Source organism: Passer domesticus, chromosome 6 (assembly GCF_036417665.1).
Source record: "Passer domesticus isolate bPasDom1 chromosome 6, bPasDom1.hap1, whole genome shotgun sequence".
Classification (NCBI taxonomy): domain Eukaryota; kingdom Metazoa; phylum Chordata; class Aves; order Passeriformes; family Passeridae; genus Passer; species Passer domesticus.
In genome coordinates this window covers 16,660,998-16,680,439 of record NC_087479.1, presented here as the reverse complement: position 1 = coordinate 16,680,439, position 19,442 = coordinate 16,660,998, and the positions used below count along the sequence as shown (strand labels likewise).

Below are 19,442 nucleotides of genomic sequence, written 5' to 3'. Positions count from 1 at the left end.
TTTGTATATATATATATATTTTTTTTCTGCCTAGATTTTGAAATCAAGTAGAGATCACAATATTTTCCTCCTTCAAAAGGAGAGGAAAATATTGCATAATATTATCCAAACTGAAGCTGGATCTACTCAGAATGCTTGCTTTTTAAACTTTCCACTAAATGGGGGAGGGGTGGGGAGAGAACCATGTTTGTTGTTTGATGCCAGGACACCAATTTGTTTATTTTTATATATAGTTTCATATTCTTTTATATGCCTGCTGGTAAACTTCTGGTATCTTTGGTGTCTAGCAAGAAAGTCTCACTTCGTTCCACTCTTATAATTTAATGCTTCAGTGAGCTTGCATCACTTCTGACAATTTTCCCATGGACACAATGATTGTATATTTCATATATCTGCAGTTTGAAGTGCTTAATAGATTAAAAATCAGCCTTATATAGCAAGCTTTCTGTGTCAAACTCAGCTAATTTATAAAGACAAGTATTATGAGAATAGAAAAGAAATTTCCATTAGGGAAATCTGTCAGTAGAGAATGGAGTTTGAAAGTCATTAGGTACCATCATCTCTTCAAATGTTTTAGTGGTAGTAACTATTTTTTAAATAGCAGTCTCCTACTGCTCCATCAATGTGACTGGAAATCACAGCAGTTGCTAGTAATTGATGCCTGTTCGTCTTCCTTTTGACTGATTAAAATCTTCTCTTTTCAATCTGTAATGAGAAACACCTTGGTCCTGTATTCAAATCACAATGTTCTTCGATCTTTGCATATTATTAAAAATACTTCCTGGTATGAGGATACAGCAATATATGATAAAATACACCTTGCTCTATATGATTTTGGTTGCTGTTCCTGTATATACTCCATCTTCAAAATTCCCAAAAATGTGTCTTTATACTAACTATATTAAAAGAGAAGCTACCTAAATAAGTCTAGGTTTGAACCAAACTCATTGCTCCCTTTCCCCCACAATCAAAATCACACACATTTGACTAATCTTTTGGAGACAAACCCCACAGCTTTTCAGAGTTGTTTTTCAAATGTGAATGCTTTATTTTAATTGTACATTTAGACTTGGAGGACATTAATGCAAGCTGCTGAGTGCTTTTAATTTGTCTTGTCTTTTGTCACTGCATATACTGCGTAGTCTGACCCTTCTTTGGGAGAACATACTGCTGAAAATTGCTGGAAGACTCATGTACGATGCTTGTTGCAAGAAGAAATATATTTATGGAATTAGGATCAAAGGGATGCCTGTCTTTGTAGATTGCATTCTAATACAAAGACAGTTTTGTTACTTTTAAATATATCGGCTTTGAAAGTGGAATCCTAATTAAACAATCCATGCAAAATTCTTAGCAGTTGCATCTACTTTTCCAAGTACAGTAATTTAGGAGTTAGCTGGTGAAATCCATATGAAATGCTGCAAGCTGCAGTTATATGGGATAAAGTCCACTTGGATATCAGATTTTACATTAACTTCTACAAAGAAAGAAGTGTCCCTTAGCTCCAAAGTTTCTGAACCAGAGGTCATGAAGTGCTGGAAGGATAAACCAGCTAAGTGTTGTGAAAGTTTTCTCTGCTTTTGAGCTCTTCCTTAGGGTGTGCTTTATTGATGACTATCAAAGTCAGGATACTGGGCTAGATGTAGCTTTAATTCTATCTTCTGAAGAATATTGTCTTAATAATATTTTGAATTGTTTGGCCTTTATATATATTAACTGTACCTTGAAACTATTCAGTCTCTGTGATGTAATGTCAGTTAAAAATCCATTTCAGAGGAGGAGGCAGATTCAACCAAATCAAAAACTAATGCTCAAACAAGCCAAGAGTCTTTTCTCATTTAAAAATAAAATAAACCAAACTTAGCACACTCCCCATGGTTAGGATATATAATAAGATATGTAAGAAAATGTCCAAGAACAAAACTGGACTCTTTAAAAGAGCCTCTTAAATAAGAATATCAGAGAATGATTTGGGTTGGAAGGGACCTGGAAAATCATCTAGTTCCAATCCCTCTTCCATGGGCAGGGACATCTTCCACTAGACCAAGTTTCTCAAAGTCCCTTTCAAACTGGCCTTGAGCACTTCCAGAGATGGGCAGCCTGGGTCAGTGCTTCACCACCTTCTCAGGAAATAATTTCTTCTCAATATCTAATCTAACCCTACCTTCTTTCAGTTTAATGATAAAACCCTTTGTCCTATCAAATTCCAAATGTGGGATATGGAATTTAAGATATGTTATTATAATTTCCTATCTGCATGTATACAGAAACCAGGAAAAAGGATCAATGGTTGCTAAGCAGACAAAACCAGAGCTAAACCTTATTTCTGAACTGGTTCATAGGTACTAGTTATAACTTATGTCAAGGTTGTTAGCTTGTTTCATGTAAGTGTTTATAAAAAGCAAGTGTATTGCGTATATATTTTTCTGTATGCTTACTTTTCTGTCATGTCTTTATGAAGCTTTGTATATAGGATATGGCTTGTTTGCAAACATGTATGCAGCTGAAGTACAATACAGCAAATGTTTAACGCTTCACCTGTCAATGGGCTCAACAGGACTAATTATCTGCTCACTTTTGTTCATAGAAGTACTAGAGGTTTGAGTCCTTAAGCTGTAAGCTCTGTGGTGAGGTTTTAGGCATATTTACATCTACCATATCTGGGAACAAAACTCTAAAAGAAAATAACAATAGTAAAAGCTTAAACTTTTGTGCTGCTTCTATACAAAATATAGGCTCAATTTTTTGAATTGGAGCACACCAAGATCCCAATCACCAATAGCTTATTTATATCTTTAAAATATAAAATGAGGTGATAGAAGTGTAAAACATTTTCAGCCCTTACCTTCATATTCTTTGGTAATGAAAATCAAAATTATGACATCAGCATCCCTTTCAAGCCAGCTAACTGATGCTGCAGCATTATGAGTCATCTCTTTTAACACCAAACTGCTTTTTAAAAAAAGTTTTAATGGTGAGAAAAGGTTTGAGGGTGATATGTGTACAGATCTGACTCTATTCATGGAACATAGGTAAAAGCAGTCAAAGTTCAGGATTAGCTCTATGAGATAGAAAGGTAGCTGCATTTTTTCAGCATCTTGAGCTCTTTGCTGATGAACACAGTGGTTTGAGATGTTCAGTCTGCCTGCTGTAACTGCACTGGACACAGTGGTGGATTGTACATAATTGTGTAAGGCACTGAACAGCTACAGAGTGAGAGCATTTAGTCAACCAATACCTGATTTAATCTGTCACCAGGAACTTAGATGTGAAGTTCTTCACATGGCCTGTGCTGGGACCAGCAGCAGAGCAGAGCTCCTGAGCTGCTCCCTTGTTGCATTTGTCACTGTAGCTGTCACACTTCCTTGCACTTCCTGCACAGCCATGGTGCTGCTGCCACCAGTGGTGGTGCCCCAAGGGTGCCATGACAGAGTGACTGAATCAGGACAGTGGGATCAGGCCGCCCAGGACAGTTCCTTGAGGGCCTGTATCCTTTCAGGCCCTTAAAAGTAAGGTAATTGGGAATTTACTTTTCAGAACACAACGCTTCAGTTCAAGCCCACCTTTCTCCTATGCAGTAGGCACTATGGCAGCCTCTAGCTATGGCATAACATTCTCTGCTTTGCCAAGGGTTGCTGTGGTGGATGAGGACAGTTGCCCAGTGTAGTTACATTGTATACTGGTCTTGAATGACTGTTTTGAGTTCAAAAATGGTGAGGCAGCTGTTGACACTCTTCAGCACCAACACACAGCTTGCAGGTTTCCTCTCATGGTCATCATGATTGCCACTTGCCTATAAAATTAGTTAATCCTGGTTCCTGAGGATGACTGGACAGGTCAGTGTAGCTTGATTGAACTGCCACATCATCCAGGTCTTCCATCAGTCACATTACTGCACAGCTGAGGTCTTCAAAGGTTCACATGCTGTAGAGTTTCATACTTTCTCTGTATAGGCAGGGGAAGAAGAGTTAGGAATAATGTCAAGATCTTCATTAGGGCCCACCACAAGGAGCTTTGACTGTTCAGGATTATAACTCATTCTTCTACATGTTCTTGTTCACAAGTTCAGGGATGGTGACGATTATCATTGATTATTTATGGGGTCTGTGATGAAGTCTACCAAATAAGTATGTACCATCTGTGGTTTTCAGATCTTGGGCATCTTCACTAGTGACAAGGCAGCACTCTCTTCTCCAAAAGGACTGTGGTATTGTCAGCCTTAGAGTATATGTCTAATTACTAATTGCTATTCCTTCTCATCGTCCTGCTGTACTAAGTGTTGATGAAACACACCCTGAGCTCTTGCAGACAGAGAACAGATGTGCCTGGCTGCACCAAACAGACCACTGAGGGCAGTTTCCTGATCATCATGACAACTATAAGTCACCAAATAATACCACAGTTGTCAGGTATGCATTAATGAAAGCATAGTAATGCAGCCATAATTTGTCTGTAACTTGGAATCCTTCAGGTTAGAGTGGATGCTGCAGAACAGAGCTTCCCAGGTATCTTGGATGCAAATTAACATTTATTATGGGGGGCAGTGTGGTTGCTCCAAGAAAAAATAGCAGTCCAAATGCATACCATTTGCTATGACATAGTACAGCTGCTAACAGCAATTTACCTGTACTTACTCCTGAAAGTTGCAGTGAGGTATTCTTGGAGATCCTGCCATAGATTCATCTGATCATTCATATAGCACTACTTAAGCCTGGAGGTTCATCAGGGAAATGACACTCTGTCATTTTGAGCTGTTCCCAGGTACTTCTTGGTCTCGGAGTTGAAGGAAGCAGTGGAACAATTAAAGTTAATATCTCTTCATCACAGGTATATGTGGAGATGGAGATATTTGTTCTTGGTAGTTTGGAGAGGTACAATTCACTGGAAGTTCCCCACACACAGCCTGCAGAGACATTCACATCTCAAGGACACTAACTTTGTATAAACACATGCTGGAATCATTTTAGTGACCATCGCTGAGGAGAATTCCTTGGTGAGCAGTGGTGGGTGCAGTGACAGCACCTGCTGGCAGACATGAACAAAAAAGGAATGGCATAATCCTGGAGGTAGCCTGAAAGACCTGGCAGCAAGAGCATGGCATGTTTTTTGAGAGCATTTTTCTATTTTTATGATGTGTAGGCAGCAGAACATCACTTGCCTGCTTACCTTCAGATGGAATTCCTTGGTAGGAATGAGCACCCCATCAGCCCTGTGACCGTGCATGATGTGACTGGGTGTAACTAGGTGGTGACATATGTTCTTATCTAAACAAGCACCTGTGGCTGGTGCCTTGCCAACAAAGTAGTACCAGTCATTGTACTTTGCCCTATGGACTTCCACTTTCTTTCCTTCTGAATAAGACTGGAAAGAAAAATTTCCCTCACTTTAGGAGGTTTTGTCCAGCCAATGCCCATCACCTTTGCTGTGTGCAGTGTCAGCTGGCCAGGGCTGCCACAGGGGCTTGGGAGAGGCTGGCACTGGTGGTCTGCAGCAAGGTCCCCCTGCATTCTTGTGCTGTCTTGGTGCCAGAAGAAGCCAAGATAGAGAAATAGCATCTGGACCCAGCCCAAAGAATTGTGCAGCAACTCTTAAAATCTGTAGCTCAGCATAGATTGGGAAACAATATTTAAATACCATCCTTGTGCCCTCATGATTTTTTCAATTTCTTGAAGTTGAATAATCATCTTATATGAAGACAACCTTTGGTGGATCATTTGCAGTCTCTTCTTGCTACTGGTGAGTATTACTGTCAGCAAAGTCCAAGGCATGAATGTAGCAGTTTTAAATCTTGATTAATTTCTTAGTCTCCTCTTAGGTGTATACAGCATCTGCCAAAGGTGCATGTAAGTGAGGTGGCTGTTCTAAAACTTGTTGGTCATGTGTATCTGTAAGGTGATGAGGCAGGAATGTGGGTATTAGGATATGACCCAAGGGGTTGGAAGGGTGTGTGAAGTCACAAGGGCTCATCCTTTGCAGGATAAAAAAGCCCAAACAACTGGGATCTTGTATAGGTTGTGCCCATGCACGAGCAGGGCCCGATGTGAACTATTCTCTAGTCTCTGCCCATATTTCTCCACCTGAGAAACAATTTGTTTTGTCCCAAAGCAGAAGCTGAGTGTAAAGTTATACCAATGCAGTGGTTGCAGCAGCATACGGTGCTGTCTGAAATGGCTGCTTTGAAACTGGTAATTGCTTTCTGTTACTTGTTCTTAACACACTGAGAGAAACAAGATGTTGTGTACCTTTTTTGCAAATAAACAAGATTGCATCAAAGACATATTGATCCTATCAATTTCTCGTCCTGACATAATCTGCAGGATCTCAAGTATAGGCTGGCTGCTTTAAGCAGCAGACAGAACACTAATGGAAGCTAATTTAAATTTCTATTTGCAGCCCTCATTTAGAGGTGCATAAACTTCAAACACAAAACCCTATATTTCAAATATAAAGTTAAATAATAATTTGCTGGATGAACTACTGTCTGAAAATACACAACACACTCCCCTTTTGGAATGATACACAAAGATCTTCTGTGCTTTGAAATGATTCATAGCAGATGGGAAGTAAAAGGATCATTAATTGATTCTTCAAATAAAAGATCACAAGTGTAACTGAGAGATCCTGTTGGAAAATCAAATGGACTACATTTCCAAAGAAGCTTGTGCTTTTCACAGAAGTCTGCTGGCAGAAATTGATGATTAAACAGCAGGTCATTTAAAGTGTGTTTATGTTAACAAGCCTCTGTAACCATATTCATACTAGGGCAAGGCAAAGTACACAAAGTGTTTGTTAGATTATAATTAGATTAGATTACTTTCCATTATGTATTGGTAAAGGCAGCCCATGGGCTGGCTCATGTTTCAGGTTACTCTGCTGTTCCTGTTTGTGCAGCAGTAGCTCTGGGTAAGGTATCTGCATGACAATATCTAAAAGCCCTGCCCAGCAGTTTTAAGTAGTGACCCTTGCACTTTTTTGGCCCATGATCCTGTACATGCCACCACCCATTTTTATTATCAAACTTTAAACTGAAAATAGGACAAAAGTGATATGAGCAATGCAAGGTTATATTTCGTAAGTCTTTGGGCTCCTTGCAAGCAAATCTCTAGATTATGCTGCATTAAATTATATTCTTATTGGTCTATCAGTGCCACTGGAGAAACAGACCTGTAATTCATAACACCAGAAACTGGTGTTAACTACTTTGCAGTGTTCAAACCTGTTTATTACCCTTACCACCCATACTTTTTGCGGACTGTGTAATCTCATGTGTTCCATTTTTGAAACCCCAGAAATGCTATTTTTTTTTTACTTCTATTTCATTAATTCACTTGATATGTGTGAAGGCAAAGTAGTCACACTGACACTTCTGAAGAATGTTTTAATCCTTTGTTATTACATAATTTCTTGATTAGTTTTTATATGGTGTGGTTTAGCACAGCAGTATGGACCCACCCACTGCATCTCAAAGTGTAATCTCTCTGACACTTAAATGACATTTTTCCATTTTCTTGGATAATGAATAATTTACAATGTGGGCCTGTAAAGAATTTATGTTCGTATTTAAATATCTGCAAAATTTACAGATTTACTTTTTCATTTTGAAAGCTCTAAGGTAATAGAAAATGTTTCACGTACTGGTCTTCCTTCTTTTTCCATAAAGAGCTTTTCTTCTGCAGATTGCAAAAACACTTCATAAACTGTAACTTGTAAGATATATGACTTTGTAAGGTGGTTGGTGGTTCCACTGTCAGAAATTAAGAATGAAATAGAAAAACTATGCTTAAGCCAAGCCTGTCTGTAATATTAAAAGGGATATGTAGATATAGATATATATTCACCTATGAGTATAGGTGGGGTGAGAGGAGTCTAAATCTTACAAGTCTGGGAAAACATTTGTGAATTTACTGTGTATTATGAGTTCTGATGTTAAATTATTTTGTCCCACACTAGGAACAGAAAAGGCACGTTTAAGATTAAAAATTGAGATGTTAAGGTACAACTGAGAGATTCATCTACTATATGAATTAAAAAGATCTAGTGAGAGAAAGCATTTAAACTCCCATATTGCCAGAGGATGCAGTCAGACAAACCAAGGAAGCAACTGCTACAAAGATCAGCCCAGCTTGGAGTTATGGAGATAGGGATCTGAGCTCAGGGAGGAAAAGATGCAGAGATAAAGGCACACTGTAGGCAAAGAGGAAGAAAACAAGGAATAGCCTGGAAGATGCAAAGAGGCATCTCTGTCCATCATGCAAGTAATCTGAAACACAGACAATCTCTTTTTTAAATCTTGTCTGGAACTACATTTTCCTTGCTTCATGTCTTCCTCTCAACATACTTTTTTCCTTGCATGAGTTGTGGAGTTTGGGGAAGTAGAGCATATTCTTTGCAATCTGTTACAAATATGAAGCTTAGAACCAGTGCCATTCCAGTCAGCTCAGGAAAGATCAGCACAGCATTGCACTCAGTCACCTGAACTCAACTAGTGTTCTGAGAACAGCATGTAGAAATGATTAATGACTTAGAGCTTCATATGGCAACCAGGGATCACAATTTCTAATGAAAAAATATTTACCATCCGAATATGGCTTTCTTGGAAATTGTTATTGTCTTGGTAATGAGATATGGTGAAAATCATCTGGACTAAATTAATCAGATAGTGGTAACTGCTTAATTCCACTGTGGTGGTGCTGCACAAGTATTTACTGAATGAAGATGTCAACTAACAATTTTATATTACTTATTAAAGCCAGACCCAAGATCTGTTTAGAACTTTTATCAAAAATTTATTGTACTTTGCCAAACTGTACTTCCTGACTGCCACTATGACACAGAGAGAGGGGTTTTTTGCTTAAATATTTATATATCTTTATAATGTAATGTCATTTCAATACAATATTATGTCTTACAAATTGATTCATTATTCTGAACTACTGATCTGGCATAAGCTAAGCTGTCATCACTGCCTGATCACAGAGCTCCCTACATCATTTTGATCTCTTTCCAGCTTTGAAGTTTCATCTTCCTTGTCAAGATCTGGAAGTGCAGCTCAGGATGTTTGTGCCCGCAAATCAGTAGTAGGTAAGTGCCATCTTAATGTCTCAGACAGCAATGTATTTTAATACTTATCCATTTAAATTCAGTATGTAAAACTCAAGCTACACATGAAATACATTGAACCTTCATGAAAACTCTAAAATGAAAATTGTTTATTGTGCTTCTAATGTGGAAGCAGATGTTTAAGAAAGTGTGCCTCAAGAATGAACTTGATGCATCAGTGCTGTGAAGCTTTACTATATTGGTTGTTGGTGTTTAAAGTCAGGAAGTCTGATGTGAGAAGCATGACTTAGAACAAGGTCTTTTTCAGACTGGGTGCTTTAAGTATGAAATTTGTCATTATGTAGCCAGTCAATTACCTGATTTTCAAGTGCTGTTTACACAGGATTCTATCTGGTCTGCTTTAGATGTTCATTCCATTAAAGACAACACACTGGACAGCCAGATCTTAGAAGCTCTTTGGGAGCACAACACATAGGATGCCTTCAGGCACAACAGCCATTTTATAAGCTCTGTCAGCCTCTTCTCTTAAGGGCTTTTTAACACCCTGCATGTTGTCTTGTGTCATGATCCAACATACCCCCATGAGGTAACTGATACTATCATTATCTGAAACTATCTCAGAACAAAGTAAAGGAATTAAGAAACCTCTGCCAAGGCACAGATCCTGCTAACTGATTAACCACTGTCTCAAACTGTTTACTTAGAGTGCTGCTTGAGGCCCCTATGAAGTCAGTCTATACACTTCATTAGGCATCCTGATGGAAAAAAATTGAAAAGGTGCTTTAAGATCCTAATTACCTCCATACTTTACCCCAGTCATTCCAAACATGCCATGGTCATGATATCTCCAAGGATTTTTCAGGAAGTTCTAGAAACAGTTGAGGAATTTAAATCTCACTATGCCTCCTAGCTTAGAGAAATAGCATACTGCATTTCCAACTATTTGTGGGCAAATCGTGTAGCAAAAGCTGTGTTTTACTGTGAGCATCTCATTGGTTTTATTGCCTATCCAAATTTAGTAATTAATTAAAAAAACAGCACAATCTATTACAGATATTGTACAGCAAATACAGTGATCTAAAGTTAAAACTCAGAACATTAATCAAATTGAATTTTTCCTGTTACTATAGCAGATCCCTACAGGAAGGTGAGTCTTGTCTCGCTATACTTATGCAAAGTTAATGTGTAAATTATTCACTTTCTAATCAGTCATCATCAATAGTATATGTTTATTCACAAGTAGGAGCAAGAGGCCCAAGTGCTTCTGTATGGGATCTACAGCTGACATTCCAGCATTACTGATATTCATAGTTCTGTATCTTGTTAGCCACTTGCTGTCATGTGAACCAAAAACTTTTAGGGACCTAAATGTTTGCTGATCTCATCTCCTAGGTACTTTAGTTTCTGCTGCTGGGCAAACACTTTATGAGAGGACCATCAGGCTTTCCCAACATCAAAACATGGCATTTGTGACACAATACTTAGCTAAAGACAGCTTTTGTTCCAGACTAATTTTCTGAACTTCAGACTGTCTTTCAGGTCCAAGTAAACTCGTAGTTCATTAGTAGCAGGCCATCAATCCTACAGATGATTGAAATGGTTTTAAAGATCCTCGGAAATAAAGAAAAATTATCTGAAAGAATCTAATAAACACATCTGGAATTTTTTATTAGGATCATTGTATTTAGTTTGAAATATCTTGAATTAATCATTCCAGATTGATGTTAGAAATTACCGTAAGAATAAGGTATCTTAAATTGTTACTTATAGGCCTGAATTAGTGATCAGAGACATCTCTATATCCAACTTCTTGTTATCTCTAAAGTGTGTGTTTGGAATTGTTCATGATTTTGTAATGAAGACTATTTTTGTACAGCATACAGAGTGAAAATGTAAAAGCAGCAAAGAGCTAGAAAGTAGTAAGTTGGAGTTCAGAAAAAGACTGTTTTCTTTTGGCTGACAATGTTATATAAAGATTTCAAAATTAAGAATAGAGACAAAGTTTACTTTAAATTCCAGTGCACCAAACTTAATCTTTCAGAGCTCTCTCTGCAAATTCTGGGAAACATTTTGGACAGACTAGGATAAAAGTAATATTTCAGTCACAATATATCACTGCTCTTCCAGTTAATTACATATGATTGCTCACAAGTAGAAATTTTCACACGATTCCACTCCACTCTCCAATTGTGAGAGTGAAATTTTGTACTATCATAGTTACAGAACAAAAACTGTGGACCTTTAACAGAAAAGTTAACTTTTGCTAGAAGGATGTAACATCTCATTATATATTAATTCAGTAACTATTAATTTAGTAACTCTTTTAAAAAGAGCAGTCCAACATCTCTCATATTTATTACTTCTTTTGAATGATATAAATAATGGCTTGTTCTGAATTAATGAAAAACTTGGAGGTTGGTAATTTAATTGGAGGATAATTCAGTTTCTTTACCTAAAAGTAACCAAGGTTAAAATCATATGCAGCAAGTTATTATTTTAGCCAGACTTAACTCTTGCTTTTTCCTAAAATGTAATAAATCCTTTTTAGTTGTTAGTAGTTGAGGCTGAGAGAAAAGCTTTGTGTGAACTTTGTCTGACTTGCAGAAAAATTACATTTTAAATCTTCAAAAGAAGTAAAAAGAGGTAGATATTGATTGTAATTAGGAAACTTATTTCTGTACCTACTCCAGATTGTGTGACAAATGATTTAAACATCTCTATGTGTGCTTTCCCAGTGGAAGAATAGCCACAGGAGTATTCACTTCTGCATAATTAATATTTGAAAACCATAATACATGTGAAATGTATTACAGTGACACTTTCTGAATATAGTTCTCTCTTTACCACAAGGTTGCCTTGCTAATTGCCTAAAAGTATTTTGATCAGAGAAATAATATTATAGATTATACCCTGGTAGGTTAATCCACTTGTGCTTTTGCAATTTTAAAATTACAATAACTTTTGGAAAACTGAATACTTAAAAAAATCAATATTTATCAGTGAGGAAATAAATGTTTCTTACATTATAAGGCAGTAAAATTTTGTGTTTTATCCCAAATATTAAAGTGCATGTCTCCAGCTAATTTGTTGAAAGATTCAATTTGCATATAGTCATAGAACGTCAGTAAAATAACCCTTTGAATTTGATCTCCCTTTTGAGCTACAACTTAGAATTTCCCAGTGATAATAACTTTGGTGGAACACAAGGAGGAAATGTAAGCTAAGTTCTCCAGAAAATCAGAATTTCAAATGGGGGGGCGGGGGGGCAGAAGGCACTTTGTGTTTAAATTTATAATTGTCTTTCTATTAAGGATGAAAATATGCTTTTGACAGGAGGGTTGAAATCTCTCCTTCCCCATGTGCTAAGAAGAATAATTCAGTGCAACAGACTCAGTAGTAGTAATACTTTTGGAATGGCAGAAGGTAAGTATAACTAACAGCTCTCTGTGCAAAGTGATTCTATTTTAGATTCATAACTATGTGGTTTTTGTTTGTAAAGGATTGAAGAAATACCAAAAGCACCAAAGTAAAACAGAAGAAAATATTATGTTCTTTGGTGTTTTGGAAATCATATTGTAAGCACCTGACTCTGTTTTTTAAATCATAAAGATATATCAGAGGAAATACACCGTCCTACTTGAGTAATGTACATGGACTTTGTTTTCAGTGTTTGCTGAGCATCCCCTCAGTTTCCAATTGAGAAATTATGGATGTAGAAAATATTTTTTAAATCTTTAATCAAATCTGTGTTTCCTTGCATGTTATTATCACATTTGTAAGATGTTCTTCACTATGTTCTTCACAGAGACCTTGCTTTAGTTTGCACATTAGATATGTTTTGGGGAAGAATTAGAGACATATTGTTACAGGAGTGGTTTTCTGCTTCATTTGTTGCAGAAGGTGAAGACTACTGGGTCACCAAGGCCAGGAATTATAAGGCAGAGGGAAAAATTAGTTTTATACTCAGATAACTGAATGCATTCTAAAAAATTGATTTCTGTCTTGCCTTTCATAGCTGGACTTTTACAGAAGCAGAGAAGTCTGTCATTGTTCTGCTCAACTTTTTAAAAAATAACATAAACAAAAACACAATGGCAAATAGCTGGTCAACAAAGCTGTGTGTACAATAGTAGCACTACTATAAAATATGTTAAAGGTCATATTTTAGAACTGTAATGAGTCTTGAAATTGTGGTTTTCTTTTCTGTCAGTTCCTAAGTTGAAAAATACTAATGGAAGATATTTTATAATGTTAATAATTTGCAGTTTGCCCCAGCCAAATTTTTTAAGTGAATTTATTGCTGCAGTAGTTTTAAATGTATTAGTTCTAACATTTTTAGAAGTATAAAGCAAGTTGATGAACAAACAGTTTCATTATACAAAAAGAACCATTGTAAGAAATTGTCTTTCATTGTTGTTAACCAATTCTTTCTTACTGTCTTCATTGTCATTCACCATAGAAGTTAAAAGTTCTTTCTAAACTTCTCTGAACTTGGACATGAGTGTGTTGAATTACTGCCTGGGTTGGCCAACACATCCATCCCTGCTACATTGCTTGTGAATACATTCATAATGATGGCTCCATAATGCAAGCGAGTCCATCAGGAGATATGGGTTGTATACAAGAAGAAAAGTTAGCTATCAGGAGGAGCAATAAAGTTCTCAAAGTGTTGTAATGAAGCTTCCTGAGTTTATCGAGTATTTGCGTGGAAATTCAGCCTCTCATCTGTAACTAGTATGTGAAATTCACTGTTGTCAGTTGAATGCCCTAACTAAACCCATAATTTTAAGAAGTCATTAATATAACCAGTAAAGCAGAAAGTGGATTTCTCATGGATGGCAGGGAATGAAATTGAGGGGTAACCAAACTAAATGTTTTATTCAGTGGTTAATGTAGTATGTTTATTTAGCAAAAATATTTTTCTGTATTTAGCAAGAATCTTGTTCTGTATTTAGTAACTTTTGCTAGTAATAAAATGAATTTTTGTGCTGACTACTCCCAAGAGAGCAGTTTGTGGACAAATTCAGTATGCAAATGCATGCTTACCTCAGCCTTTGCTTTGCATTTTTCCATCAGGAATAGAATTCTCTTTGGATTTCTCTGTTAGCTTTAGTCAAGAGTAAGATATGGCTTATTTTCTACAGCCTTTGAAGGCAGCTCATTGATTTCAACTAAATTATTGCCTCTTTGATGACAGACTACTGCAGTATTTAAGAAAGTGAGTGCTTCTGTGCAGCCTCCTACTCACCTGCCTGATATCAGACAGTAATAACTCTTCAAGAGAGAATTGGTACAGCATTTAGGGATTATTAATTGCTGGGTTTATACACCTCAGACCAGTTGTACTCCAGATTTCCCCCCATTATTTGAACAGTTGATATTTCCATGCAAGAAAGTTTAAATGACATTGGTATTAACTGCTACTGTTAAGAAAATAAATTTTTGCTCAATGAGACCTTTCTTCAGTGGTACTCATTGCAGAAATGTTAATGTTTTTAGAAGCTATTTCATAGTAGTAGTCAAGAACCTTTTAAATCAAAGTTGTTTCCGAGTGAAGAAAGTGTAGCAGTTCTGTTTTAGTTTGGGTTGGGTTTTTTTTCTAAGTAGAAATTAAATTGAAGTTTAATTAGAAATTACTGAGATTCAGTGGACAGTCAAAAGTTTATTCCTGAGCTGTAATCATACCTCTTTAATTGAGGCCCACATTAAAATTCCCTAGCCAAGAAATTTTAAAGAATGTGCTATGAACATCAAGATACCAAGAGTTTACTTTTGGATTGATTTATATCTTGGTGTGGTGAAAAATAATTGTGAAAGTGTGGTATGTGATAGCCTTTCTTTGGCTCTGAGTTAACATTTGCAAATAAAGCATATTCCTATATGCTAATGTCCCCAGTTAGAAAGGAAATTATGTTTATATATAAATGAATTAAAATGTTTCTTAATTTTGGTGTCTTCATATTTTGCTACTACCCATGTCTGCCAACTGTTTTAGCTGTGAATGACTTCACATACAGAGTAGGCCTAGCCATGATTTTTAAAGCATTTCAAGAAGTTTGGTCTAATTGCGGAGTTCTGAATCAAAATTTTCCTTCAGGTAATTCTTATAAACCATCTAAAAACATTAATACAGAAAAGTTATTGTTTCACAAACAAAAACCTGAATTAATAACCAGCCATCCCTACCTTCCACAATTTAAGGCTATAAACGGGCCAATGTTGTGATTTTGCACAAGTCCCTGGCTGATGACTTTGAGAAGTTCTGCCATGCAAACGATGGACCCCTGCCACTGCTGTACAGAAGCCAACCAGGTGACTGGAAATGTCCTTCCCTGAGTGGTGATTCTGATATCAGGTAACTACAGACCAACTCTGCTGACCAATATTCTGAAGTCAATGCTGGTGGTGATTAGGAGAATTTGAGGAAACAGCCTACTTACACTGTTAAAGATTTTGAACAATGTTATTTTCTTGGAGTTATACCTTTGAGTGAAAGCCGTGTGTAACAGCCTGATTATCTTGTTCCTGAGCCACATGTTATGATAATTGTATTACAAGTTATTTCTCTAATCCAAAGGTGAAATTTTGTGTAATTTTTAAATATTTTGCAGTCTGAGCCTGCAGAATTCAATAATAGGGTTTTATATTTATTTTATTTACTAGAAACATGGCCATGGTGTCTGAGACATGGTGCATGAGACTTGTAGAGTCTCTGAAATTTGAAATATGTACTCCTATGGTAAACACTAAAAGCAAGGTTTAAACCAGCTCTCTCATTTTTGAAAGCCTGAGACAAGATATGCATAAGGGGCCTTTACCTATAAAACCTAAAAAATCTCACACTCTAACAGTCTGTCTGCCAGCTTGGTTTTGTGCAGAATAAGATGTTCTGTGGGTTTTGCCTGTGTTTGTTTCATTATTAGTCAGAAAGAACAAAATGGATAAAGCAGGCTGCATCATGTGGTTTCACACTGGGTTTACGTCAATTCAACCAATTCACCTTGTTTTTAAAAAATGTGACAAAGCTGTGATAACTTCTTATTTCACTAGAACTGACTGCCTACAGTACAGAAAATATGAGCATGGAGCTTGTACTGGATCACTGAAAAGCCTTAAGGAGTATTCTGAGCAACTCAAGGACATGGTGACTTTTTATTTAGGCTGCAGCTTCTCTGTTGAAAAAGCACTCCAAAAAGCTGACATTCCTATCAGAAACGTTGAGCAAAAATGTAATGTAAGCATGTACAAAGTAAGTATTTGCATACACACAATCTTTGTTGTAATTTTGCCTGTGACTTTTGCCCATATTCAGATTAGGTGCATATACCAATTGTTCAAATCAGAACTTTTTTTCTCTATCTACACAGTAACTTAAGCCATATGCTAGTGCTGAGCACATGAAAATATAGGGTAAAATATTCCCAACCTCATTTCAGTGTAAGGCCAATCTCCTTTTTTATTCATTTTTCATGACAAAGCTTTCCCCATTTCCTGTGGCAGCCATTTCTTGTGGGCTCTGGTTTGCCCTCTCTGTTTCACCCAGTGATCCATGCACTGTTCTGATCATGTCTTTACATGTGTCCTGCCCTCCATACCAGCTCCTGTTTGCAGCTGGTGTATTCCTTTTATAATCCATGGCAATAGTGGTTTCTTCTGCATGACAGCCACGTTCTGGATTTTTTTCCTCTGACATTAGAGCCTTTAAACTGCACGTTTACTACAAACCCAGGCTCTGAGCCAGAAGATGTTCCCAAAGACTTGAGGTGCCTACCATAGCACTGAAAATTATGACTGTGCTCAAAAAGTTTGTGGTGTACATTTTAATGATAACAGAAGTCTTAGAATAATTCTGGCTCCAGTAAATAAACCCCTTAATACTAAGAACATTGACCTATGCATCTGCATGCCTATTTCATTTAGTTCAGATGCTGTGCTACTGGAGAAAGGTTATTGTTGTTTTCAGTGTTATTGTTACACAATCTATGCTATGCTCCTGGTCAAAATGAAGGTGCAAGTGTATCTCATACGTGAGTCCTTCTACCAAGCTTAAAGAAAAAAATACAACTATGTATCTGCTTCTAGAATTTCAGAATTAGGAAAATTTTATAGTTTATAGCACATTAATGCTGTGAAGAACTGCACAGTGTGTTTCTTCAGTGACAGGTGTGATTATTATTATTATCATTATAAAGGCTTTAAATGAACATTTTCTTGACAGCTTTAGCTCTCTGGATGTCTTATTTATGTTCAACTGCAACTTAGAAATCTGACATTTTTTCCTAAAAAGCTGACCTGCTTTCTTTCTAAAAAGAAAAGGTGCCTTAGCCTCCCAGTTGGTGAGGATGATGAATTGCATAGAGCCTTTGTAGAGGCATGAACTCTTTGTATGTATGGAACTGTCATGCAGCTTCTGTACAAGAGGACACTGCCATCAGCAGTTGCTGACCCTGGTGTGTTACAGGGCACTGTATTCAACTACAGAGGGTAGAGTCAGTCTATTTGTAGGTGTGCCATAATTTTCTATTAGCTTTTTCACCTTCAGTAGGGGGAACACACCATTGTTTTGAGACAATATTCAACGTACTGAGCTCATCTTGCTGTGTGCACCAAAACAAGGAATGCATTAAGTTGAAAATTTTAGTGATCTATATGATGGAGCTAAATTATGGAATCTTAAAAGAAAAAAATACAGGATCCCAAGAATTTTTTTTTTTCAAAAGGATTTAAAATAAGTGTTAGAATGCAGCATTTCTAAACTCAAGTGAAGCGCAAAGATTTAGTTTTATTTATTCTGATGTTTTAGAAGTATTGTTCAATATTCCTGCTAACACTGGATTCTTTTGAACTGCCAGACATCTGTGCCTTGCTACAGCATTTCTATGTTTCACTGCAACTTGGTAGTCACAATGAGACCTATTCCTGAAAGCAAGTTGGGAGCAGCTGTTCTAGCAACGTCTGAATTAAAAGAAGCCCATGGAGCACCAATTCACATCGGTGACCCTGGTCAGTGCTTCCCATTTCTCATTCTGCATGCACCTGACTGTGTATACAAGTGAAGGGGAAAAGCATGGGAGGTGGTAGGACTGAAATACCTGCACTACTTCATCTCTTTTAATTCTTTCTAATGGTCGCAAACTTGAATATAAAAGGAAAAAGGAAGGAAGAAAAAAAAAAGAAGGTTTTGAGTGAGCTGAACACACAGATTTCTGAGATAAAAGATAGTTGTTGGATATAGATAAGTTATCTGGGGAGGTGGTTTTGGTAAAAAGTGTAATCACATTTTTCTGAAATGTGTGCAGTTTCATTTATATGTGAGTACTCTCTTGCTGTCAGAGATTCCAGTGACAGGATAGCAATGACTGACAGCATGGGGAGAAGTATGTGTGGAGGCATTTTGTGCCTTAGTGGCTGAATATGAAAGTAAATACTGCATTATTTTAAAAAATACTGAAATAGAATACAATGAGCACAACACTTAAGACAAAATGAATAGAAATATGACAAGATTTTTTTTTACATCTAGTTTGAACAAAAATGAAAAAAAAAGAGGAGGTTGTTTGAAAAAGAACAAAACCAAACAAACACCTGTAATATGAAGATAATTGCAATAATTTCCCCCCTGCTGTCAGAAGTTTGGTAATCATGGGGTACATACACAGAAGGATCACATTGCAGGGCATGGAAGGAGATGTCATTGGTTAACACGACATTCCAGTAATGTACTTGAGTAACATATCTGAGTACTTAAGCCTGACAAACTAGTAATGTCATTACAAAAAAGCAAATTAACATATATACAGATTATATAAACTAATTTCAGAAAAGAGAGTGGTATATTAAAGCATCTGAAGAATTTAAAACCAAGGGAAGATAGCAAGTGCTTAGGATGACCCAGATTATTACAAGTAGGTGTTAGAATAAAGCAAAAGAAAATTTAATGAAAGGCAGCTAAGAGTGAGATGTATTTATCTAAGACAGAGTGGAAAAGAGAGATTGATCATTTCTCTAGCTAAAGTTAACACAGTGGAAAATGTGTTCTAGAAAGAACTCATTTTGCATTGCAATCATTTATTCTTGTTTGCCAGTGCCATGAATAGAATTCTTCTGTTGATCCAGAAGATTTATGTTATCTTGGAAACTCAGCATAGATGTCTAAACTGCATTTTGTTGCAGAAATAAGGTAAATACATTTTTACTGGTGTTATTGAGTACAAAAAAAGGGAAATCAAGTCAGTTCAGTCTCTGAGGATGTGCACTCAAAGGCAAAATAAATGTTCCACTTTAGGGCGACTTGACACTCTTGAACTCTTAACCCTGTGTCATTGAATGATGTTTGGGGTCCACACCCCCAGCTTTGCAGTATTACTGCTTAATCAGAATCA

The 19,442-nt window shown here is 36.7% G+C and overlaps 1 protein-coding gene across 9 annotated transcripts in view; it reads left to right on the top strand.

The window, feature by feature from the left end:
* DGLUCY (D-glutamate cyclase) overlaps nucleotides 1–19,442 on the top strand; it is a 48,249-nt gene that overhangs the window by 10,384 nt on the left and 18,423 nt on the right. For 4 of the 9 annotated variants that reach the window (XM_064423584.1, XM_064423585.1, XM_064423583.1 and 1 more), the window contains 5 exons: nucleotides 9,008–9,081; nucleotides 12,372–12,483; nucleotides 15,262–15,415; nucleotides 16,111–16,309; nucleotides 17,913–18,063. In XM_064423584.1, coding sequence (XP_064279654.1) covers nucleotides 12,381–12,483; nucleotides 15,262–15,415; nucleotides 16,111–16,309; nucleotides 17,913–18,063 — 607 coding nt within the window. In that variant the 5' untranslated portion in view covers nucleotides 9,008–9,081; nucleotides 12,372–12,380. Of the gene's footprint in view, nucleotides 1–5,041; nucleotides 5,737–9,007; nucleotides 9,082–12,371; nucleotides 12,484–15,261; nucleotides 15,416–16,110; nucleotides 16,310–17,912; nucleotides 18,064–19,442 lie in introns of those variants that run through there. The other 5 variants (XM_064423589.1, XM_064423587.1, XM_064423581.1 and 2 more) reach the window with 4 other exon arrangements.